Raw genomic sequence first — 26146 nt, forward strand, 5'->3', positions numbered from 1 at the left:
TCAGCAACGCGTCTTTTAGAGAATTTAAGACTCACACCTTTGGAGGGACAAAAGCACAGTGAAAGAACATTAAATACTGCTATGTGAATGGGATAGGGTGTGAATTCAGAAGAGGAAGCAGGCATCGAAATAAAAGCAGTGCATTTGGGCCATCCCTAAAAAGGAAAACACTACATCAGTTTTATGCCAGTGTCAATGAACGCTGTTTCTGGTCAGTTCAATAGCAGAGAAGTTAATATTTGTGGGTAGCCGCAATCAGAGTGCAAACACTGGTTATATCACTCTAGATTACATAGGACAAAGGGCAATATCCTCCCAAGGGAAGTGTGGCGCAAGTTTTATACAGGCTAGAGTTGGGAATTGGTTGCATCTCCAGAGGGCAGTTCTTTGTTCTTACCTAGAGTTTCTTCAGTAGCATCTCAGACTTCCCACTAGAAGAAAAGCACAGACAAAGATGGATCTGGCAGGGACAGGACTTTTGCTCCTTCTCTGTGTGCTGTTCCCTTTATGCTTCATTTCCTTCCAAATGCACAAGAAGCGAAGCCAGCTACCTCCAGGACCCATGCCCTGGCTCTTTCTGGGCAACATCTTTCAGAAAGATGTTTTTCCTCTGGCCAACTCCTATAAGAAGGTAAGGCCCTCTCTTGAAGTCCTCTATCACGGCCTCCATGTGGTGCAGAGGAAAAGAAGTTTAGCTTTGGATGAAAGGATGGATAAAGGAAGGTGGGCAGGTTAATTTCTCCCTCCTTTATTCATTGTTGCTTGTGTCTGCTGCTTAGATTTCTGAATGTGGCTTCTGAATATGCCCTTTTACTGGTTTTAGCTGAAATCCTTATTACTTGCTTGGTTGCTTTTGTCTGTTTCATGAGAGGAATTGTATCATTTACAAGTCACCATATCTCTAAAGGAACTTTCCCTCTCCCCAAAGTGAATTTTTTCCAGTCTCTGTTTCAAAGCAATTGCCCTATAGCTTCTTGCTGGATTCAGAGTTGCCTTCCAGGCCAGCCCGTACATATTCCGTAAACTGGAATGAAGCTGATCGCTGTGGCTTGCTCTTTCTCAGTTGCATAGGCGTCACAGAAATGTGGAGGGGGCTAGAGGCGTAGTCAGGCAAGTGAGTCAAGGCCCTCCTCTGTGCTGTGGGGAGAGAGCCACTCTCTTTTAGCATAAACCATTTCCCATCCACCGCTGTGCCTGCTATTAGAGCCATTCATGAAAATGAATGTGATGGCTCTGGGTTTGTAAGGGCAGAAAGGGACGACTGGAGTGAATGGGGGAGGGAAGGATTGTGTCATGAAGAGAGGCTTCAGTAGCTGTGAGTGGAAATTGACTCTCCACATGCAAACACAGGGTGCTCGTTCATCCCTTGTAACTGAGAAGCAGCAGGAATAAGACAATGAAGTAAATAATGTCGTGGGTCATGTCCTCAACTAGAACAAGGGATTTTTCCAGCCCCAACCCTGGCCTGGTGGAACTCTCTGTGTAATGTTCTGCCAGGCCTATGGTTGAGGACAGCGAGGGATTACATCTGCTGGTCTTCCTCCCTCCCTTCCCTTCCTTTTCCGTCCCCGCTCCTTTCCCTTATTCCTTGCTGGACCTGACTATACTGCTATTCCCTGATTTGTGCTGTGAGATCACCATGCTTTTTGTTCTCGCTGGGGCTGATCTTGCCTGTACTGTGTTTTCAAAGGTAATGGTGGTCCCCCTGTGCAAGCACTGGGTCATTCCTGACCCATGGGCTGACGTCACCATCCCGACATTTGCTGGGCAGGCTCTGTTTGTAGGGTGGTTTGCTGTTGCCTTCCCCAGTCGTCTGCGCTTTGCCCCCAGCAGGCTGTGTGCTCATTTTGCTGACCTCGGAGGGCTGGGGGGCAGGGTTGACCTTGAGCTGGCTGCCTGGGGTGACTTCCGTCAGGGTCGGGCTCGGGTCATGGGCAGAGCTTTTGACTGCAGTGCTACAGCTTACCACTCTTCTCAGGCAACCCAAAATGGCCACGGGACCATTTAAATTGGTTGGTTTTTACAGTGTATTTTAATAAATATTTATGCATTTGTTTTGTGTTTTTCATATTGATAAATTGTTACTTACTGAGCCAGGTTTATGCAGGGAAAGGACAGGATAGAAGTTGAATAAAACAAAACAGTCATCTAATCTCATGTTATGTGTATTCTGTGCAAAAGGGAGCAGTTTGTTCAAAAGTGGTGCAGACATGGTAACATAAAAATAAAGAAACAAAAGTTATTATAATGTGTAGCTTGCTTTTACTCTCAGCAATGTCAATCAGGATACCCAAGTATTTCTTTCAAGACTGTTCAAGAGGAAACCTTCCACATTTTTACTCCTTCAACCAATTTGATTGTGTGAATCAAAGAGTGACTGAAGAGTGTTGAGATGCATTGCCTGATCACAAGATAGCACTTGTGGGGTGTTTTTGGATTTTTAGGTTGCCTGAGAAGAAGTGATTCCAAAAATAATGCCATTTATATAGGATTAAGATGATCATAACCGAAGGGCAAAGGGCAACAAACTTAGCCGAACAGGGCTCATTGCCTTATGAGTAACAGTCTGTCTGGTTCTGTCTTTAGCTGATGAAGAAGTATGGCCCCATCTTCACTGTCTGGAAGGGACCAAAGCCTATGGTTGTGCTATGTGGATATGAGGTGGTGAAAGATGCTTTGGTGAATCACTCTGAAGAGTTTGGTGGGCGACCTTCCATCCCTATCAATGAGCGAATAACCAAGGTCCATGGTGGGTATTGTCCTTTCTTTTCTTTTCTTTTTTAGCTGCTGCTTCATATGTCATGCAGTTTTCAACTGTAACACACTAATGAGAGAAAAATGAGAGCTCTCTGTTTCACACACTGTAGTAAAAAGGTGGAGCTTAGGTAGCAAGTAAAACATGTATGACACCCAGAAACAATAACATTGTATGGAGCCCCCTTCCCCCACTCTGGCCATGATATATAGTTATGGAAATGCATGCCATTGCCACCTTAATGTGCCCTGGAGGAAAGGAAACAGAAGATGTAGTAATATTGTACCTAGTTATGCCCTCTGCTTTTTTGAGGGGAGGAATTCAATTGCAAATGACAATGGGGGGTTCGATCTAAAGTTAAGTGGTTGTGTGGAATGGACCTTTCCTGCCTCTCCTCTCAAATTACAGCCCAAAATGCTGCCTCTGGGAGACTTGGGACCCTCGGGAAAAGCATGAGGGGAAAAGTGAGGGTCTGTGATAAGAAGGGAAAATTGGCAGAAATTCCCCTTTCCATTCCACTGATGGAAACTGAAAGTATATCAACATATGGTGTGATTCTCGGTTTTGTGTTTTCCTTTCTCAGTATCCTTAAGAGCAGTGAAACATCTAGTTGCAAAATGACTTATTGCTACCACAGCTGAGGATAAAAGCTTGAAGGGGGAAAGCACCAAAATCCATTTCTCATCTAGAAATGTTTGGTATATCGTGAACAGACAAATTCATTTGTAATTATATCATTTCAGGAGACTCGGGAAGAAATGAGAGAAAATGGAGGGCGAAGCGCCGGTTCATGCTTTCCACCCTGCGGGACTTTGGGATGGGAAAGAAAATCATGTCTGAGAGGGTGCAGGTGGAGGCTGGTTGCTTGGTTCAGGAAATTGCCGCCACAAAAGGTGCTCCTGAGTCCAATTTACTGCAAAGAAACAGAAAGCATTTTTCTTGGGCAGGAACAACTTCCAGGAATGGGACTGGAAATTCGAATTGGGATGGATTGAACACTATAATGGTCATGAGGAATGTTTCTTCACAATCATCTAGATTTAAACTCAGTCGCTTCAGGGCAATGAAAAGAAGGGGAAATGTTGATAAGTAGCAGGATGGCATTGCTAAGTTTCCACATGTACTGTGCTACAATATTTGCCAGCCATGACACTAGTATTTATTGGAAATACTATCGCTATCTAGTAATGCCCCCCTTTAGCTTTTACATTCTGGCCCACTGCATCAGAATACAGAAGAATGAGAGACTGAATTTTGTTCTTTTTACTGTTTCCTCTGGAAATGGCTACATTATCATATACCTATCTGCAAACTGCCAGTATCTGATACTAGTGTAGGATGAAGCATTTTCCTTTCATTTTACCATCAAATTCACATGATAATAAACTGATAATAGCCTCCAGCATGACTGTCACCTATATCTATATTATTTTATATCCATCTGTGAATAGATTTTGGCAGCACAAATATCAATTACAAAGAAAAATATCAATTACAAAGAAAAATACATAATTCTAACTTTCATATTATCAGTGTGCCTAGAAGTCTAGATGGGGCTCCATCAGCCACTAGAACTGGAGAACACCAAAAAACATACTTTGTAGTGTGGTTCCTTAGTGATGCTCAGATGTTCACAGTAATGATTCTAAGTACTGTATTTTCTGGTATAAGACTACTTTTTAACCCAGGAAAATCTTCTCAAAAGTCGGGGGTCGTCTTATACGCCGGATGCTGAATTCCGAGCCGGACTGGAGAATCTGCCTGGGGAGCCGCCTCCGCTCTGTCCATGTCCACCGAGCCCGGCGAGGGCACTCACTGCCCGGCTCGGAATCGGAGCCAGGCGCGCCGGGGTGCACGGAGGGAAGTGCTCGGCTGCACTCCAGCGGCAGCGCAAGGCAGGCAGGCAGCAGGCTGGCCGGCTGGCCGGGGCTGGGGTGGCCACTCTCTTCTCCCGGCACAGGGTGTTTTGGCTGCTGCCTAGCACACCCAACATGTCCCCTTTCCTCCCCGGCCTCCACTTCAGCTTCTGTCTTTATGGGTTTCCCTCCCCTCCAAACCCACCTTTAGCCCCGCCCTCCACGGGCCGTCGGCTCAGTCCTCCCCTCGCCCTTCTCGAGGGCCCTTACTCTCGCCCCCGTCCCCCTCTTCTTCTCCGTTCCCTTCTCCCCTCGCCGACTCCCCCCAAGAGCCACGTCCCGCCGCTTTGGGCTCCCACCCTCCCGCCGGAGCCCGGGGCTGAGCCTTGGCTACAGCTGGCGTCTCTGGCTGCGGGGCTCCCACTGCCCGGGGAGTCTCCCTCCCCGCCTCGCCTCCAGGATTTGCTCTGGCCGGGCTGGGTTGGCACACACTCTTCCACTGTTCCTCCCGCCAGCCCAGCCTCCCGGCGCGCTGCCAGCTTGTCCGGCCGCCCCTGCCCCCTCTTTCTCCCACCCCGGTAAGTGGTGTTGTTTCCCCAGGGGTTGAGCCGCCCCAGGAGGACCGGGGGTGGCCGCGGGGTTGGGGCGCAGTCCTGAGGGACGGCCCCAGGCCACGGACTCGGGTTGGGCTGCTCCAGGAAGTCTGGGGGCGGCCGCGGGGTTGGGGTGCAGTCCCGAGGGCCGGCCCTAGGCTGCGGACTCGGGACAATCCCAAACTCTATATTTTAACTGTAAAAATGGGGGGTCGTCTTATACGCCCAGTCGTCTTGTACGCCAGAAAATACGGTAATTAGTTTTTTGAAGTAGAGCACTCTCTCTGCCTGCCTTTATGGTTTATTATTTAAAATTGTAGTGCTTTGAGTGCATTTGACCCTGTGCAGTTTACTTATTTATTTAATTAGAAGCTCTATATTCTGCCCTTATACTTAAGGAGCACCCAAGATCACTTACAGTGATGTGTATAATATATATATACCAGTTTACAAAATGATATGTATATTATACATATTGAACAAGGTACAATCAAGCACATACACAATGAAGGAGTTAAAAACCATTTGAATACAAATATTAAAGCATCAAAGATACAGTAAGAACCTAGCAAAATTCACTAACAAGTCATATACAGGAGGCAAAATTACATCATTAAAAGCAGCAGAGATAATATAAAATGAAAAAGCCCATAATAGTCTAAAATGCAGGGTAATTAAATCCAGCTTTAGAAAAATCCGGTAGCACTGAATAATGCGACATGTGGAATCTTTATGAATAATTCTGAATCAACATTTTATTGTTCTAGATATTTGGAATAAGTTTTAATATGTAGATTCCCATTGACTCCTATAAAAAGCAGACTAGGCTGCTTGCAAGAGGAGGAAAGTGAGGTATTCCTCAGATAGCTTGGCTTGGCTTCTTGAGAAAGGAAACTTTAACATTCCCCAGACACCTTGACACTAAGGTTGGTGGGGGCACAGAGCTAAGTATCCTCTATTGGTGGTGTTATGATTTTCTGAGTAATGTCTGTCTGTGCTTATGAAATTCTAAAGCAGCCACAGGGATAGAAAGTATTTTCATATTGGTCCTTTCTAATTGAAAGGTGGGCATAGCTGCTTATATCATTCCCCTGTTTTCCTCTGACTATCTGCTGTCGATTAAAGCTCTGCATGCTGAAACACTCTTCTCTGGGCCCCTTTCTCAGCACCTCAATCTACATTTGATTCCCTCTGGTGGAGTCTGTGTTCTGCTGTAGCAGAATCAGGTACTGTTGTTTGACTGCAGCACTATAACATTTAAGAAATGTTGCCAATGGTTAATACTCAGAAGTAATGAGTGCAGTGCCCGAAGCTCAGAATGTGTAAAGAATTATTTTAGTTTTACATCTGGAATAATTGCTGTGAGGGTGGAGGTCCATGTTATGTGCCCTCATTCTGTTTCTCCTACAGGAAAGTCATTTGATCCAACAAGAAGTATCTTCAGTGCTGTTTCTAATGTGATCTGCTCTGTTGTCTTTGGGACTCGGTTTGACTACAAAGATCCAGTCTTCCTAGAGCACCTGCAAGTTATTGATGACTTCATGAACTTTTTTAATCTTTCCTTTGGACTGGTACGTTGCATCTTCTGTACCCTGTACCTATCTTCTTTCTTATCCAGAATGTTTTAATGGATTCCATTTATGCATAAAAATAACTGATAAACTTCCCTTGATATTTCCCCCCTGTGCCTTTGGGGGCACATTGTGCCCTAATGAGGAATCTCAAGATCTGCTTTGATTATATGCTTGATGGAGAGGTGAACAATTGTCATTCCCAGTTCTCTTTCTGGAAGAAAATTCCTGGCAGAGATAGTTTTTCCAGACTTTGTGCCCAAAGCCATCCAAAGTTTCATGGCAGAGTGTGGTATGATCATGTGCTCCTGTCCCAGGGAGCCTCAGTTCCATAATTGGAATACTATTGTATCCCCCTTGGCAATGACCCAATGAGAGGAAGAAAGTAATTAAATAAGATATCCTTAGTCCCATCAGAGAGGTTGATATTCTCAAAGGAGGGGCTAGAGATCATATTGCAAATGTATGTTGATTTCCTGAGCATACAAGAGAATTTCAGAAGAAAATCAGCTGGTGTTTCATAGATTACAGCAAAATGTTTGACTGTGAGGATGGTGAAAAGCTATGGCCAGTATTAGAGGAAATGGGTGTGCCACAGCATTTGATTGTCTTGATGTGCAACCTGCACTCTGGACAAGAGGCTACCATTAGGACAGAAAATGGAGAAACGGAAGAGTTTCAATTAAGTTAACATCTTTACTGAATATCAGATCAACCTCTGATGTTTATGAGAAATTAAAAGTATTTCTTGAGTATATATTTGTTAACTGATAAAAATAATAGGATGTTAAAATTTAAGTAAGAAAATACCATCAAATATGCATTTATAATATTCAAAGAAGGTATAATAGAATAGAAATTATAGAGTAAGTTCCATTATAATGTAAGAATTTGATGTGTATGTTTATATGTTTGTATGTTTTGTAATATCTGTTTGGAAAATAAAAAAACTTTAAAAAAAGAGAAACAGAAGGGTTTCCAATTGGCAAACGTGTCGGACAAGGATGCATTTTATCGACCTATCTCTTTAATCTATATGCAGAAGATATCATAAGGAAAGATGGCTTAGATTTACATGATTGTAGAGAGAAAATTGGTGGAAGGAACATTAACAATTTGAGAAATGCAGATGATAGCATATTACTGGCAGAAAATAGCAAAGGCTTGAAACGACAACTGGTGAAGGTGAAAGTAGAAAGTGCCAAAGCAGGATTACAACTGAATATCAAGAAGACAAAAGTAATGACTACTGGGGAATTGCACAACTTTAAGGAACAAATTGAAATTGTTCAAGATTTTCTATTCCTTGGCTCAATCATCAACCAAAAGGGAGACTGCAAACACGAAATCAGAAGTAGATTGAGACTGGGAAGGGCAGCCATGAAGGAACTGGAAAAGATCCTTAAGTGTAAGGGTGTGTTGCTGGCAATCGACATTAAGACCAACAAAGGTGTATATGGACTTTGCAAACAGACTTAAAAAATGACTTTTTAACTTATAAAGATCTTCTCAAAAAAGATGGCAAAGCTAAGTCATTTCAAGAATTAATAGAGGCCAATATCAAGATCTCATGGTTTGCCTACCAACAAGTTTTTCATGCATTAAAAGAGGACTTCATTCAAAAAGGAAAGGAGAGGAAGCAGAATTTGAACAAATGATAATAAAAACACCAGATCACCTCCTCTCAAAGATCTACAAGTTGCTATTAACTATAGAAACAGCCTCTGAACAAGTAAAGATCTGTATGGTTAAGTGGATGCAAAATCTTGGCAAGATGATTCCCATGCGAGAGTGGGAAAAATGTGGAAGAAAGAGATTAAGTTTTCCAGCTCACAGACTATCAGAGAGAATTGGTACAAAATGTTTTACAGATGGCACCTGGCTCCCAAAGACTTACAAAAAACGTACAAATTGAACCAAGCAAATTGCTGGAAATGCTCAGAAATGTAAGGAACCTATTTTCATCAATGGTGGACTTGTAAAAAGGCACAGAAGTATTGGAAGATGATACATGTGGAACTTCAGGCGATATTTCAAACTTTGATCGGGAAGCTAAATACTTCTTGTTGGGAATGACTCCTCCTCAAATCAAATCTACAAACGAAGAACTGTACCAATATGCAATGACTGCAGCCAGAATCTTATATGCAAAGCATTGGAAAGACAGTGAAATACCAGAGCTAAGAGAATGGATTACAAAAATGTATGAATATGAGTCCATGGCGAAATTACCCAACTTGCTTCAAAGAAACGTTAGAAGACCACAAGCAAAAATGGCAACCTTTTTACAACAGACTTGCTTTATTTTAGTAGAACTGTTTGAGTTATGAGTAGACCTAGATTAAAGGAAACATAACATTCAGGTATTTGTAATTGTTTCCAAGAAAAAGTAACAGCTATGAAATTTTGAGATTGTCAGATAGGGCATTTTAATTTACTCATAGGTGTATTACCATTTCTGTTAGTGGTGGCCTGTTATATTGCTAGATAGGGTATTTCAATTCACTAGTGATCTATTATTTTTTCCAAGATGTTAATGGTGGCCTACTCCAGGCACTGACCAAGCAACGTATTAATGTTTCTGTCTCCCCCTTTCCCCTTTCCTTATTTTTTCTGTATCCTATAAAATCTAATAATTTTTTTTTAAAAAAAGATCATTCATACCATAGTATTCCCCATTACTATGTTTGGTGTGAACATTGGACAGTGAAGAAAGTAGACTGGAAGAAAGTAGATTCCTTTGAAATATAGTGTTGGAGGAGAGTTTTAAGGATACCATGGATTGCCAAAAACATAAATCAGTGGGTTCTAGATCTAAATCAAGGCTGAACTCTCCCTAGAAGCTAAAATGACTAAACTGAGGCTATCATACTTTGGTCACATTATGAGAAGACATGATTCACTGGAAAACACAATAACGCTAGAAAAAGTTGAAGACAGAAGAAAAAGAGGAAGAGCAAGCATGACATGGATTGACTCACTTAAGAAGTCTGAGGCCTATTGGTTCTTGTAGGTTATCTGGGCTGTGTAACCGTGGTCTTGGTACACAGCCCGGATAACCTACAAGAACCAATGAACTCTGACCGTCAAATCCTTCGACAATATCCTGAGGCCTATGTTTGCAGGACCTGAGCAAGGCTGTTAACAATAGGACATTTTGGAGATCATTAATTCATAGGGTGTCCATAAGTCGGAAGTGACATGATGACAATTAACACACATGCATTTTCCCCTATGAACTTTTGATCTCTTTGAATGGCTTTCACTTGCTATCATTGCCAAGCTTTCCTTTCCCCCCATTTAAAAGACATGGAATATTGAAACCATTGACTCTTTGGTATGAGCTGTCTTGGATTTTATTTTCCTCTGCTCCACAGGCTTCCCATAAAAAAGTCACTTAAAAAGCTGGTCTGTGAACTTTTTCAGATTCCAGTCACAGCCTTCACAGCTATGTCTAAAAACACACACATGCAGCATCTAACTGTATGCATTATCTCCACTGTAGATATACCACACTTTCCCCAAAATATTGGACTTCCTACCTGGACCTCATAAGACTCTTCTGTCAGGTTGTGAAAAATTGTTTGCCTGCTTCCGTGAGAGGGTGGAGGCCCACAAACAGACTCTGGACCCTCAAAACCCCCGTGATTATATTGATTGCATCCTGATCCAGATGGAAAAGGTAAGGGATTTATAATTTTTTCAAGTTTTTTTAACTTTCAAAGATGTCAAAAGCATCTTTTGATATCTCTCAAACTCTTCATCATGCTGGAAGTTAAAAAACAAAAGGGGATGGAAGAAAAAAGAGCTTTCCATTCACTATCTTAAGTTCTCTTTGTCAGCAACCTCTCTACAATGCTTTACTAGCTTCAGTGGTCACAGGGTGTTGCTGGCTGTTATCAAATTATGCCCTTGATATTAATTTTAAACTTAAAGGTTGCTTTCAAATATCATTTGGCCATTTACCCGATATGTCAGATCCTCCAGATTATATAAATGTACCAATAAAAACTTTTGAAATATCCCAACCCACTGGTATAAGGAGTTAGGGCTGTTGATTCGGTTCGGTCCGAACCTAAAAACAGCCGAATTTACCACAATTCGGCGGTTTTTCGGTTCGGACGAATCGAACTCAAAAAAGGGGGGAACCGGGGAGCCAAATTCGCCGAGTTCGGGGGGTTTCCGAATAAATTCAGCAAATTCGGCCCCTTTAAACAGATCTGCGCCTTCCAGCTGGAAGGCGCAGATCTGTTCCCCCCGCGCCGCGCCTCCAGGGAGCTTCCCTGGAGGCGAGTGGCGGGTCCTTTAAATAAATCTGTGCCTCCCAGCCAGGAGGATCAGATCTATTCAAAGCCCCCCCCCCAGCCCTGCCGGGACTCCTGGCAGGGCTGGCGGGGTCTGGCAAGCCCCGGGAGTCCCTGCGGGGCTGGGGGGGTCTGGCGGGGGTCTGGCAAGCCCCGGGAGTCCCGGCGGGGCTGGGGGGGGACTGGCGGGGGGTGGCAAGCCCCGGGAGTCCCGGCAGCGCTGGGGGGGGAGGCTTTAAAAAGGTCTGTGCCTCCCGGCCGGGAGGCACAGATCTATTTAAAGGGCACCCCCCACCCCTTCAGGGTGCTTCCCTGGAGAGGCCCAGTGTGCCCTTTAAACAGCTCTGCACCTTCCAGCTGGGAGGCGCAGATCTATTTAAAGGGCACCCCGCGCCCCTTCAGGGGGCTTCCCTGGAGAGGCCCAGGGTGCCCTTTAAACAGATCTGCGCCTTCCAGCTGGGAGGCGCAGATCTATTTAAAGGGCACCCCGCGCCCCTTCAGGAAGCTTCCCAGGAGAGGCGCGGGGTGTCCTTTAAACAGATCTGTGCCTCCCGGCCGGGAGGCACAGATCTATTTAAAGCCCCCCCCCAGTCCTGCCAGGAGTCCCGGCAGGGCTGGGGGGGGGTCTGGAAACCCTCTGCGCTGTCGCAGAGGGTCTTGCCACCCCCCCGCCAGTCCTGCCGGGAGTCCCGGCAGGGCTGGGGGGGGTCTGGAAACCCTCTGCGCTGCCTGTGCAGACAGCGCAGAGGGGCTTGTTTAAAGGCCCCCCCGCGCGCCTTCAGGGAAGTCCCCTGAAGGCACACGGGGGCCAAATTTTCCCCCAAACTCCGGATCCCCCCGAATTTCCGGGGATCCGAAGCGGGGGAGTTCGGACTTCGGCACGGCCCGAATAAAAACGGGCCGAATTTTGCCGAAGCCGAACTCTACCGAATTTTTTTTTTCAACAGCCCTATAAGGAGTGCTGGAAGTGTAGGCTAAGGTGAACATGACCCAGTTGCTGTAAGATGTGGCCAGCCAAATTGAGTGTGTGCATATCAATGCACCAAAATACCTCCCTCCCCCGAATAACCTTTTGGGTATTTTTTTAAAACCAGTATGGGGAAAAGGTGACAATAAATAGAGCCAAAAAAGTGGATCCCAAATAATGCAGAATTTTCCAGGCAGAAAGGGCTCAGGGACTAGCTCTGGCCATGCCCCCAGAACCACCACAGCTACACTGGTACAGGTGCCTATCCCATGGCTGCACTGACAGGTGGCTGCTGTGGAGCACTGTCTGAGAGTGATGGAACAGTGCTGGGGGCCTGCAACAGCCTAACAGGCCCTTACGCCTACATATCTCAGTGATACCCTGTTGTTAAGGTCAGTCAACTCCCTGAGCATTTTTGGGTTCCCCCCTTATGATTGCGCTGGTAGCGAGGGAATTCATCTTAGTTAGAGTTTCAGGTTAATCTCTGCTTTCATTGTTGGAAACTTTTTCTTACTTTCTGGCAGCAAACCCTGATCCACATTTCAAGATATGCTTTGTTTTAATTGTTTTCTGTCTCACGACCTTCTAATTGCTGTACTGGAGTGTGGGTAATTGTGTGGTTTTCAGTTATAAAATTTATAAATATACAAAATAAATTGAAAAGCAAAAAACTGACCCAATGTTATACATTATATGCTGCTGAAAAACCAACACAGACTCTATGATACAAGAGATTTCAAGGGTGTCTCTATATTCAGAAAGCAGTCCAATAATGCGAGTAGTAAAATTTACTAGGGTTACTGCCCTTATAACTGGATAGAATACAAAGAAGCTGTTGGCACAAAATGTATTTTCTCTTGTAATCATGGGAAACCACTATTAACGTGATTTCCTAATACAACTGATTATATTTCCTTTGTTACAGAATCCAGCTATGAACAAACATACTCTTCTTTCCATACCCAATCTCTACTTCTGGTTCACTTTTTTAAATTCTCCTCTTTCCTTCCCAACTAATTTTACAGGGACAAAATCATGATGAGGACATTTTCAAGCCTGAAGAAATAATTACCTCTGCTTTTGGCATCTTCACTGCTGGGACAGGGACCACAAGCAAGGCCTTGCTCTACGACCTTTTTGTGATGGCCAAGCTCCCTCACATTCAAGGTATATAGAGTCCAGAAAACCACAAAGCTGTTGGAACTCTTTTGGGCCACACTGTGAATACACAAAGATCTGGAAAGACCGCTAAGCCTGGGGGATCAAGGGTTTTTCGTAAAGGTTTTTTAGAGAACTCTTCAGTTTGTGAGCTCTAAGTGTGTAACAAGAAGTTGCTGCACACTCCTCATTTATTTAGTTCCTTTTGAGGGTTTTCAGGAGACTTTCTTAATGGCCACCACTGTATGAAAGGAACAGTCTAGAATTGCCTTCTCTGTGTAATTTCCTACCCTGATCCATGGAAGTGAACCACAAGATGGGCAGCTGATGTATTTATTTTGATTATATGAGGCCTTTTGTCACTATGAAATGAACTGCCGAGTAATCAATGGGTGGGGATGGTTTGACTGTTTAAAATGCGATATGTGTTTGTAAGTAAGAACTGTTGAAAGTAAAGCGCATTGTCTCTTAACCCCAGACTTCAGAGTTTCTACTGTTCTGCTTGCTATTCCTGAAGTGTAGATTGGTACTCTCAGAGAAAACTTCCTTCCTCTTTCTCACCTTTCTCTCCCATACCACGCTCTCTTCTCCATCTTGGCACCATGAGGGCAGGACATGGATCCTGCATCTCAATCGATCCTAGTTAGGTATACTAGATTAGAAACCTCTTTCTATCCTATCCTGTTTAGAATGGATTTCCTTACAATAAAGAAGGCATATTAGTTTGCAAAGATAAAGAAGCTCCATGAGTAATGAAAGAACATCAATTGAACCTTGCTGAATCAGACCAAAATGGATTGATAATGGCAACTCATAATTTCTTACTTTTGAATTTGTCAGGGATTTCTAAAAAGGGCCAAGTGTCAAGGGTTTCTATGCTAATTGGAGTCTTGTAGCAAAGAACTGTGCATTCTATTAAAAGTGCATTTGTTTGTCTGTCTTGAACTATTTACCAATACATTTCATAAGATGATCCCCAATTCTAGGAAACAGATGATTTCTGTCTTCACCAGTTCTCCACCTCACAGTTTAATATTTTAGAGATTTGTTATTTTGCAAACCTCTGCAATATACCCAGGATCTTTTTCCTAAGCTAAAAAGATGAAAAATATTTTGGTGACAGGAACATGTCCACTTTGGGAAGCAAATTCCCAAGTGAAAGATATTTTCCTGCCAGTTTCTATCTTTGCTTGTCACGTCAAAGAATGAATTCCATGCCAGTTGGGTGTATTTAAGAGAAAATTTGACCTTTTGCTTTAGAAATGAAAAAGTCCAAGGTTAGATACGTGGGAGAAAAGGGAGCTTGGAATTTGAGAAGTACGTCTTCTGAATGTTATTCATTGCAGCAAAAGTCCAGGAAGAGATTGATGAGGTGGTAGGTGCCAATCGTACCCCTACCATGGAGGATCGTGTGAGGATGCCATTCACCAATGCAGTTGTTCATGAGCTTCAGCGTTGTGAAAATCATTCTTTAGAGAATTTCCCACGTGAAATGACTTGTCGCACAGTATTCAGAGGTTTCACCATCCCCCAGGTATGATGACTTAAGAAATCATTATATCTTTTGGAGAAAAAAAGAATAATTTTTTCCTTTATATTTTTTTAAAATTTTAGACTAATTACAGAAACACAAATATAAATTCACAACATACATTATAAAGCATAAGCATACTATTCTACAAAACACATAACACACATAAAACACATAACACACATTAGGGTGCCCTACTGTGGCCTGGATCGGCTATTAAAATTGAATAGATGATAGAGATAATAATTTATTTCTTATTTTCTTAGTCATACATCGAACAATAACCGTACACATTCTGTTTGTATTTATCCTAGCATATAAAACACTATGTAGTATTTCATATCTAACTTTCTTTCTTAAAACAAAACAAAAAAGAAAAATACAAATGGGTACATACAGAGTTTAAACACATCCTTATACAATAAATTAATAATATTCAAAGTACCCTTAGAGCCCACCACCCATCTAGAACAGTGACCCTCCACCATACTTGTAGACCTCCGGAGAAGTATCTAAACAGTCTAATGTTATACAGTTTAACAATACTTTGATATTTCTTAATTGCATCTATAACTCGTTCACTAAATTAGTAAAGTTCATTTTCGCCAGTTTATCCCAATATGTGATGGCCTTTGACCATGTATTTTTAAATTCTTTCATATCCTTTCCATGTAGGGACTCTGTTAATTTGGCCGTCCGCATATATATCCATAATTTCTCTCTCCAGTCTTTAATTAGAGGTTTATTTACTTGCTTCCAGGATTTAGCTATTGTGATCCTCACAGCTGCAAAACTATACTGACATTGTCATTTTATTCATTTTTCCTTTAGGAATTCCCAATAAACAAAAAGCAGGGTCCTTTTTAATTTTGATATTAATCAAGTTATTAGTTTCATTTAATACCTTTCTCCAAAACTTTTTAATCTTTTTACAAACCCACCAGGCATGCATAAAAGTTCCTTTTTCACTACCACATTTCCAAAATAAATCTGTCGTTCTTTTTTCATTTTACTTATCATCACCGGTGTAAGATACCATCTATAAAACATTTTATACAAATTCTCTCTAATTTCATTAGTAATTGTAAATTTATATTCTTTTTTCCAAAGATTCTCCCAAATCTCTAAATTAATATTATATCCTAAATCCTTCATCCATTTTACCATCACAGGTTTAATCCTTTCTTGTTCTAAATTTATTTCAATTCATAATTTATATATCCTTGCTATCATACCTTTATTTCCCTTATTTAATATTATTTCTAATTTAGATTTACTTCTACTAAAGCCCACCAATTTGTCTTTGGTTTATGTATTATAAATTAAAAGATATATTTAACAATCTTTAATATTAAGCTCTTTTGTTTTAAGAGACCACTCCCCCTCTCTACACTTCGTGATCTATCTATAATTACCAATATCCAGATTAAGTTGCTTACCTCTCTTTATAAAAGTTTCTACTGGGTTGATCCACCCAGGAGTTTTGGTTTCCAAAGACCTCTTATATCTTTTCCAAATTTGAAATAAACTTGATCTAATAATATGATAATTAAATTTTTTGTTTACTTTATTCTTTTTATACCATAAGTATGCATGCCAACCAAATCATAAGTTAAATCCTTCCATTTCAAGTAAATGGGAATCTCTAATAAGATCCAGTTTTTTAGCCAAATAAAACAGGATGCTTCATAATACATTCTCAGGTCTGATAGACCCAGACCCCCTGTCTCTTTTAATTCAGTTAAATTATTATATGCTATTCTGTGTCTTTCTTTTCCCCATAAAAAATTCAAAATTTCTTTCTTCCAGGTTTTAAAAATTTGTATTCCTTTTAAGATTGGTAAATTTTGAAATAAAAAAAGCATCTTAGGTAATGCCATCATTTTAACCACTGAGATTCTTCCCCCTAACGATAGCAGTAAGTTTTCCCAATTTTTAAGATTCGTAACAATTTGTAGCCAGATTTTAATATAGTTATTTTGGAATAAATTAAGATTATTTGAAGTTAACCATATCCCTAAATACTTTATTTTAGGTTCAATAATAAAACCTGTCTTTCTTGTTAATTCTTGTTGCTGTGAGAGAGTCATATTTTTCACCAATATTTTAGTTTTGTTTCTATTTATTTTAAATCCTGCAAGCTTTCCATAAACCTCCACAGTTCTATTCCAGTCTTCAATTTGACAATTAGGGTTTGTCAAAAAAATACCATATTGTTTGCATAAGCTTTCGTCTTATAATGATTTTTCCCAATTTTAATACCTATTAAGTTTTTATTTTGTCTAATCTTTTTAAGTAAAACTTTTAAAACTAAAATAAACAATAAAGGTGAAAGAGAACATCCTTGCCTAGTTCCCTTTTGAATTTCTAAATTTGATGATAATATACCGTTAATCAACAGTTTAACACCCTTGACACTGAGAGACACTGTCCTTCAGTGTTACTACTCTGAAGATGCCTGCCACAGTTGCTGGCGAAACGTCAGGAAAGAAAATTCCAAGACCACGGTTACACAGCCCGGATAACCTACAAGAACCAACAGTTTAGCTGTTTGTTGAGTATATATACTCTCAATAGCTGTCTTAAAGCCAACTCCCATACCCATATGTTCTAATATTTTTTCATAAATCTCCAGTTAACATTATCAAATGCTTTTCTGCATCTAAAAAAATCATCGCTACTGGAGTTGTGGTACATTCTGTATACTCTAACAAATCTATTACCGTTCTAACATTTTGACTAATCATTCTACCTGGTAAAAAACCAGCTTGATCTTCACGTATAAAATCATTCAGGACCATTTTTAACCTAGTAGCCAAAATATCAACAAAAAGTTTATAATCATTATTCAATAATGAAATAGGTCTATGGTTTTTAACTTCTGAGTTCGGTTTTGGTATTAATATATTTGCTTGTTTCCAGGTCTGGGGCATAGATCCATTCTGCAAACAAGAGTTCATAACTTTTAATAAATATGGAGATAATTGTTCCTCAAATATTTTATAATAAAATGCTGTAAATCCATCCGAGCCTGGAGATTTATTTAACTTACTCTTACCAATTGCATCTTTCAATTCCTCCGGGGTTATCATGGAATTTAATAAATCCCTATTTTCTTGTGATATTTCTTCCCAATCAAATTGTATCAAATAAATATCCAATTCCTTATCTGATACTGGATTTCTTCTATATAAATTTGTATAATATTCTAAAAATGTTTCCATAATCTTTTGTTTATTTGTTATTTTTAACCATCTTTTTATTCTTTAAATTGGTAACTTCTTTTGTTTATGTTTAAGCTGCCAGGCCAACAACTTACCAGGTTTATTAGCATGTTCAAAAAATCTTTGTCTATTAAACATTACTTTTTTTTCAATTTCTGATGTAATTAAAATTCATATTGCTGTTGTAACTTTTTCAAGTTATTATCCTGGTCCTGTTTAAGTAATTTGTCATGTATTTTCCTTAATTTTTCCCCCTTCTCTAATTTCTTGTAGAATATTTTTTTGTGTGTCTCCTTCATATTAAATCATCTTGTGTTTTGTTGAATCAAAAGTCCTCTAAATACTGCTTTACCAGCATCTCAAACCATCTCATCAGTTATTCCCATATCTACATTTTCATTAAAATAGTTTTGTTTAGCTATCTTTAATTTGTCTACAATCTTTTTATTTTTAATAGATATTCATTTATTAACCAGGGTCTGTTTCTCCTATCTCCAATCTTGACTCTTATTGTAACAGCATTATGATCTGATAGCACCCTAGGAAAGATCTCCGTATTGTCTGATATATTCATTAATGCTTTAGAGAGCCATATCATATCAATTCTCGAATAAGTAGAGTGCCTGGATGAGAAATATGTATATCCCTTTTTATTCCCATTTAACAATCTCCAGATATTAAACATTTCCCATTGCTCTATAATATCATTAAAAATACCCGGTAGTTTAACCTCACATTCCCCCCCTTTTTTTGTAGATCTATCCAACTTTGGTTCTATTGCCCCATTAAAATCTCCCATACATATCATTTTATCTGTAGCATGTTCAGCTAATATTATTAAATATTATTAATAAATACGCCAATTTATTAAAAAACATCTTTTGATTTATATTTGGAGCATAGATGCCCACCAACAATATTTTCTGTTATCCAAATGTAATTTCTATCAGTAAGATTCTACCTTCATTAACATTATATATAATCGTTGGTTCCATTACCAAAGGAACATACATAGCTATTCCATTAACTTTTTTCTTTTCATTACATGATGTAAAAAGTTTTCCTAATTTTGGCTGTTCAAGTCTTATTATGTCCTTTGGTAAGATATGTGTTTCCTGTAAACAAAAAATATTAGCTTTAGTTTTTTGTAAATGATAAAATATCTTTCTCCTCTTATTGGGAGAATTCAAACCATAAATATTCCACGACAATACCTGCAACATTTTAATATTCAGTTATTTCCATTTTTACCTTTCCCAGTTTTTTAATAAAATCTTTATTAAAGACCACCTTCCCTCCCCCCTCCCTTATTTTCATTTTGGTTCTAATTAAAGCAGTTCAGCCTTTATGATCTGACAAAGATTCTTCCTCTGTCAGTTCTGTTGGTTGTATCCCTCCACTTGCTTCTTCAGATTTGGCCTCTTCTGAAAGATCCTTTGATGGTTGTTGTCTTGTTGGTTTAAGAAGATCCTTATCATATCTTCTTAGAAATTGTTCCGCTTTAAGAGTATCTGTAAATTTGTATCTCTTGGCCTTGAAGAAGAAAGAAATACCTTGTGGATGCTCCCATTTGTGTTGAGCCCCACGATCTCTGAGAAGTCTCTTGTTTTTCTGAGTAGTCTTGCAGGAATCTCCTTCATTATTCTCAGCAGGTGGCCATCTATTGTGAGTGGATTCTTGTAGTGTATATTCAGAATAAGATCTCGATGGCCTCTAAAGAAAAGTTGAACCAAACAATCTCTTGGAACATTTTTGCTTGCAAAAGCTGAGTTGATCCTGTAGGCTGTTACAATCATTCCTTCAATGACTTCTTCTTCCTCCTGCAAAAATTCTGCCAGATGTACTTTTAAGAAACTTTTTAGGTCTAACTTTTATTTAACTTTTTTAAACATCAATATTTAACTATTGATACTACTTATCTTGAATATTGTTATTACGTTTATATACTAACTTGCTATAATATTATTTAATATAAAGATATAAATAATTAACTCATCTATTCACTTTTAACATACTACATATATTGTTCTCAAATCATGAATTTATTCACTATACCGTTTGAATAAGGAAAGGCTACAGAGGCCTTACATATTCACATAATTATCATATGATTTCCATTTTCTTTCCCACTCTTCCATTGATCTGTTATTTAGTAGATTTGTCAACCTGGCCATCACCGCATACTCTGCCATTTTGTCTTGCCCTCTTTCTATTTCCGGTGTTTCTTGTTGTTTCCATTTTGTTGCAATTGCCACTCTTGCCGCTGTTGTCATATAATGAAATACTTCTTCTTTATTTTTATCTATATTTGAAGATAATATTCCCAGTAGCATAGTTTTAGGTCCAAAGGGAAAACTGGTTTTCAATATTTTTTGCATTTCTTGATGAACTTCAGTCCAAAATCTTTTTGCAAGACCACCAAGTATGGAAATAAGTACCTTCTGTTTCTTTACATTTCCAGCAGCGGCTGTCAGCTTTCTTACTCATTTTTTAAACATCTCCAATGGAGTTATGTACCATTGGTGGTGGTTGCTGCTAGGCCTAGTCCCAATGAGTCCTTGCTCAAAGGCCGTAACAGCTCTGGAAAGGGCCTTGCCCCTTCTGTTGACATAAACAAAGGCTTAAAGGGCTTAAATTGCCCTCCCTTGTGCATGTGGAAATATTGCATCCTACCCATACAATATGTTCAATATGTTGTTAAAACATTTAAAAAATAATCCCAGGTTTGATAAGCAAGTAAGTATTGCATACACTGAAAATCATTGCCAAAATTTGCATCTTTTCCCCCAAAGAAACCCACGTTTGGAGCCACTTTCATTACCAGAGAATGACCAGAATTAGCCCACGGCAATATAAAAGGATACTTTTATACTTAGCATCTGTCACTCTGGGTACAGTGGCATGGGGGTGGAACATTTCCAAGATGGAGTAGGCCCCACTTCAAATGCACGTGGTGCATTTCCTAGCCCTCGGCCCCTGCTGTTTAAAACTCCCCCCGCTTCATAAGCAAGAATTAAATTTTATATACAGTTGCAAACAGCCAGGGCCGTGAGCCGTGAAATGCACCCCTCGCATCTGTAGGCCCTCTCCAGTCCAGGGTGGTTGACGCTGGAAACAACCCTAGCTCATCCCGACAGGGCCAGGCAGCTCCTGTTCCCCCCCCCCCACAACTTCAAAACGTTTTATATCTCTGGTCAAAAAAAAAAAGCTGGCCACCATTCTGATTCTTATCAAAACACTCTCCTCCTCCTTCACTAGTTACACAGGTGAAGGTATTAAATGTTATAACCTCCCTATGCCATCATGGTTTGGATTTCTGCCAATGTAAGGGGTAGAGTAGCCATCTTTAGTCCTATCTTTCTACGCAGACAAGTGAGTTCAAAATTAGCATAGAACCGTGAATGTTCTTTTACCTTTTTACCTTTCTAAGATGATTTTTTCCCAGTTATCAGATTGACGCAAGTAATGCCGTCTGTCTTCTCTCCCTGAAGTACACCATGGTTGTTCCAGTGCTTTCATCTGTTCACTTTGACCCGCTCCAGTGGGAGAATCCAGAGGAATTTAACCCAGGACATTTCTTGGATGAGAAAGGCGAGTTCAGGAAGAATGATGCCTTCATGCCTTTTTCAGCAGGTAACCACAGTGACCTTTTTCCCGTAGTTGTGTGAGAGAGACTGGCCGGGGGTGGGGGGAGAGTATGAAGGCAGTGATCCTGTACTGTCAGTAGACAAGCTGTGGGGTTAGCCTCCCACAGAATTTCTCCTGCCTTGAGCAGGAAATTTATCAGTAGGCACCTAGTAGAAAGAGCTGTTTTGCTCTTCTAGTTGCCTATGCAGACGCTTGGGCCTCGTTGGAAGGAAAGGTGATTACAGTATGGTTATCAATCATAAGACAGCAAAAAAATAGCAATACATTTTCATACTGCTTTCCACTACAACTTCAAGATCACAGTCAATTCAAATCTGATTCAGCATATATTTAGGATATTTTAAATCCCTTCCTTTACCAATTCAGCATATATTTAGGATATTTTAAATCCCTTACCTTCATTTGCCACATTGTTCCCACCTACCCAAATTCCAACCTGTAGTTTTTCATAATCCTCTTTGGTTTTTACCATCCTGAATAATTTTGAATCATCCTTGTGCACTTTGCACACTACTTAGCCCCAATTCCAAATGAAGAAGAGAGTTGGTTTTTATATCCCACTATTCTCTACCTTTAAGGAGTCTCAAAGTGGCTTACAGTCGCCTTCCTTTCCACTCCTTCCCCTACAACAGACACTTTGTGAGGTAGGTGAGGCTGAGAAAGTTCTGAGAGAACTGTGACTAGCCCATGGTAACCCAGCAGACTTCTTGTGGAGGAGCGAGGAAAACAAACCCGGTTCACCAGATTAGAGTCCGCCGCTCATGTGGAGGAGTGGGGAATCAAACCCAGTTCTCCAGATTAGCGTCCACACATCTTAACCTCTACGCCATGATGGCTCTCATGATCAAATTATATAGCAATACCAATCTTGTGGTACCCCACTGCTCACTTCTCACTGTCCTCTTATTCCATGACTGCTAAGATTACTCAGGAGTCTTTGTTGTTTACAGCCTTTTAAAAATCCAAATACATAATGTCTACTGAATGAACCATATCAACATGCTGGCAGTTAGCAGGGGTCTGGGGGCAGGGATGGGGGGATTCTAAGAATCACCATTTTACTGTAGAGTTACCAGTGATCCCTAGAGAGGTGTGACGTTACTTTGCCCTGCTACATATCCTTCCCCTGGTGCTTTTAACCCCAACAGAGAGGGAGGGTGAATCTACATTTAAATAAAAATGGTGTGTGCAGGTAAAGGAAGCAAAATCTTATCTCTTTCCATACCTTACACCAAATTTTGAAGCATTTTTCTCATAGCTAGACTCTAATACTGGACTATTCCCTGAGATCCTTACAAACAGGCAAGCTGCAGTATGCAAAATCAGCTTCTGATTCGAAGTTCAGCCCCATCAGTGGTGGATCTACTATGAAACTAATGAAGCTTAAGCTTCAGGGCCCCTCATCCTGGAGGGGCCCCCTGAAGCAACTTTTTTTTAATGAGTGCATTTTTCAACAAAATCGATGGACTTTTTAAAGGTGTTTGTTATTAAAATAAGGCTATTTTAGTGATAGAGTCATAAGCCAATGGGTTGTAGTACTTAATATTGACCTTAGAATATGCTCTAATACCCATTTCATATGGCCTCAAAATGTCCCTGTAATTGGTCAAATGTCAAAATTTGACTTTGCCGTGCCCGAACCCCCAGCAGTATGGGCTTGCTGAGCTCGCCAGAATCTATTCATAGACTACATTTTGGCAGCTGGATCCTTGAATCCTTCATTGGTGCATGGCTTAATAGTTCTACAGCTCAATCTTTAGGCTGGAGCCAGTTGGAACTATATAAAGACATCTGAATTCTCAATTCAGGCTGCACTTGTCTCGCTTGTGCATTTTAACACCCAAAATCAAATTTTCACCTCTTTATCCTAACGAGCCCCCTCTGATGACCGTCTACCTCTCTATTAGAGAATGAACCAATACATCTGCCACAGAACAACCTCATTGAAGAAGGTAACAATGGTTGCCCAGAGCTCATGGCTGGTGGGAAGGGGCTCACTGTATGGCCCATTTTCAAGGACTCCACCCACCACCCTGTTCTCCGCCATTTGGGCCTTGAGGTCCTTGCAAGGGCAGCAAGGCTCTTTGGACCTGGTTGGATGTTGCCCTATTGTTGCTGGTTGTGAAGGGCCCCCATAACAGTTCAAGCTTCAGGGTCCCAAAAATGCAAGTCTGCCACTGGACCCCATATGCTTCAGCATTGGACTACATCACACAGGCTGCAATAGTAATGGATACCGACTGCAATCAATAATAATATTTGTATTACTATCACATAACAATTCTGCAATGACCTGGATGGCCCAGGCTAGCCTGATCTCATCAGATCTCAGAAGCTAAGCAGGGTCAGCCCTGGTTAATATTTGGATGGGAGACCACCAAGGAATACCAGGATTGCTATGCAGAGGAAGGCACTGGCAAACCACCTCTGTTAGTCTCTTGCCATGAAAACCCCCCCAAAAGGGGTCGCCATAAGTCGGCTGCGACTTGACAGCACTTCACGCACACACAACAATTCTGCAAAAAGATTTGGTTGGTCTTGAATATTGTTTGATGCTTACACAAATAGTATCCTATCCATTTTGATCTGGTTACGTGCCTCACATCTAATATATAGTGATAGGACTTGAAAGAAGCCTTTTTATAAATGTAGACTGCAAGAATACTCCTCACTTCCAACTCAATGATATTCCAACTCAATATCTGATATATGAAATATTTGTGGATATATTTGTATACAGTAAATCTCTGATGTCTGTTATATTCATCGGAAGCTTTTAGCTTGACAATAGTTATTGTACCACTGAGGAACGCAGTAGTCAAAAAGCATTTAGTGATTTTTTTTTAAAATAATTTTCTTTGACCAACTGAATATGTGTTACTTGGCAATGGTGTTGTATAAATGAGTTTAATGGTTTATCTGCCATATTGGTAAAGGAATGTATGTCTAGCAGAGAATTTGTAATGGTTTGTGTGGTCTACTACAGGTTATTGTTTTATTTTAATTAATGGATGATTAAAACTCATTTTTAGTTTTTTTATTTGTATATATTTTTGAGGTTTATTTATTTAACCCTTTTGACTATTTGATCTGCTTTTTTTGAGTTAAGTTTTCCCCCTTTTCTTTTTGACTCTGCAAACTAATCAATCAAGAAAACCCAGAGTTCTCTCTCCTCCTCCCCCTAAGGAAAACACTTTGTATGCTCTTATTAGCAAAACACAGCAGAGACAGGCAAAGACAGGCACATACTAAATACAAAAAGCTCCTGAACAAAACAGAAGAAAATCATGGGGTCCTTTCATTATAGCCTGTTTAGATGGGGAATTTGTTTTACCCCTCCCTTCTTTAACTACAATAATTATGAAACCCCCCATTTTCATAATTCTTATAATTAAAACCAAATAAATTCGCAAGTAATTGCACCTTTGTCTGTTTGTCTGTCTCTCTGTCTCTGTCTCTCTCTCATAGCTAGTTATTCTATGGCCATTTATGCAGGGTCGATTCCGCTCCTCGCTCAATGCTGATTTTTTAAAATCCAACCTTTAAAATGACTACTCACGGTCCTGATACAAGAGGAGAAAGTCAAACAAATTCCACCCCCCACTGGCTTACTCCTTCATTCCTTCATTTGCACAGCCATTAGCAATAGTCATTTGTATAGCTAAGCTGCGGCTTTGTGATTCTGCATGCTTCCTTGAGTGAATGGTTCGATGCGGGAGCGGAGCAAATACAAAAGGTCACGTTAAAGGGGCTCTTAAGAAATGTGAAGCAGGTATGCGCCACCTTTGCAGTGATGTCTGGAATGATGGTTCAGCGTGGGGGGGGGGGGAAATATGCAGGGCACTTCAGCCTGGAATGTGCTGCTAATTGTCAACCATAAACAGCCTTAGTGTCTCACTGTTGATAAATGGTTTATTTAGAATTAAATCAGAACATGTTACAGAATACTTTGTTTTGTCTTAGAAGACTGCGGAAAGATTTCTAGGAGACATTCTCACTTGCTGGTCAGAGGTGTGATGAGCCGTGAAGCCAGGCACACCAAGAGTTGCAGGCCCCAGTTGACGATTGCTCCTATTCCTTTTTTTAAAATGTAGGTTTCGTTCTGTTTGGTTGTGACTCCCTGCTCCTCACAACTCCACTCCATAATGCATGTTTTCTTTTTCCTCTCCCAGGAAAGCGGGCTTGTCCAGGGGAAGCACTGGCTCGGATGGAACTCTTCCTGTTCTTTAGCACTCTTCTCCAGAACTTCACCTTCCGGCTAACTACAGATGATACAGAGAGGGACCCGATGTCTTCGTTTGTGAAATACAAAACCAAGGGTGTATACCCCCAGATCCAAGCCATTAAACGTTCAGTGTGATTTTGTGGCAAAAAATACACTGATGTGATGGGAGAGGAGGGGGTAAAACCAGTAGCTTTGAATATAGTCATAGGAATTCATACTGAAAGCATGACAATAGAGTTGCCTCAGAATCAGAGTTGGATATGTATATATTACCAGCACAAATTATATGCTTGTAACAGGTATACATTGGGGCT

General features: G+C 40.5%; 1 protein-coding gene across 1 annotated transcript; it reads left to right on the forward strand.

Annotated features, from left to right (window-relative positions):
- Nucleotides 1–454: 454 nt before the first annotated feature.
- On the forward strand, nucleotides 455–25967 carry LOC130476304 (cytochrome P450 2H2-like). Its single transcript, XM_056848233.1, has 9 exons — nucleotides 455–631; nucleotides 2587–2749; nucleotides 3499–3648; nucleotides 6615–6775; nucleotides 10281–10457; nucleotides 13072–13213; nucleotides 14551–14738; nucleotides 21451–21592; nucleotides 25780–25967. The coding sequence occupies exons 1-9, from the start codon at nucleotides 455–457 to the stop codon at nucleotides 25965–25967; spliced, it is 1488 nt and encodes a 495-aa protein (XP_056704211.1).
- The last annotated feature ends 179 nt before the right edge of the window (nucleotides 25968–26146 follow it).

This window comes from Euleptes europaea, chromosome 1, assembly GCF_029931775.1.
Source record: "Euleptes europaea isolate rEulEur1 chromosome 1, rEulEur1.hap1, whole genome shotgun sequence".
Lineage (NCBI taxonomy): Eukaryota > Metazoa > Chordata > Lepidosauria > Squamata > Sphaerodactylidae > Euleptes > Euleptes europaea.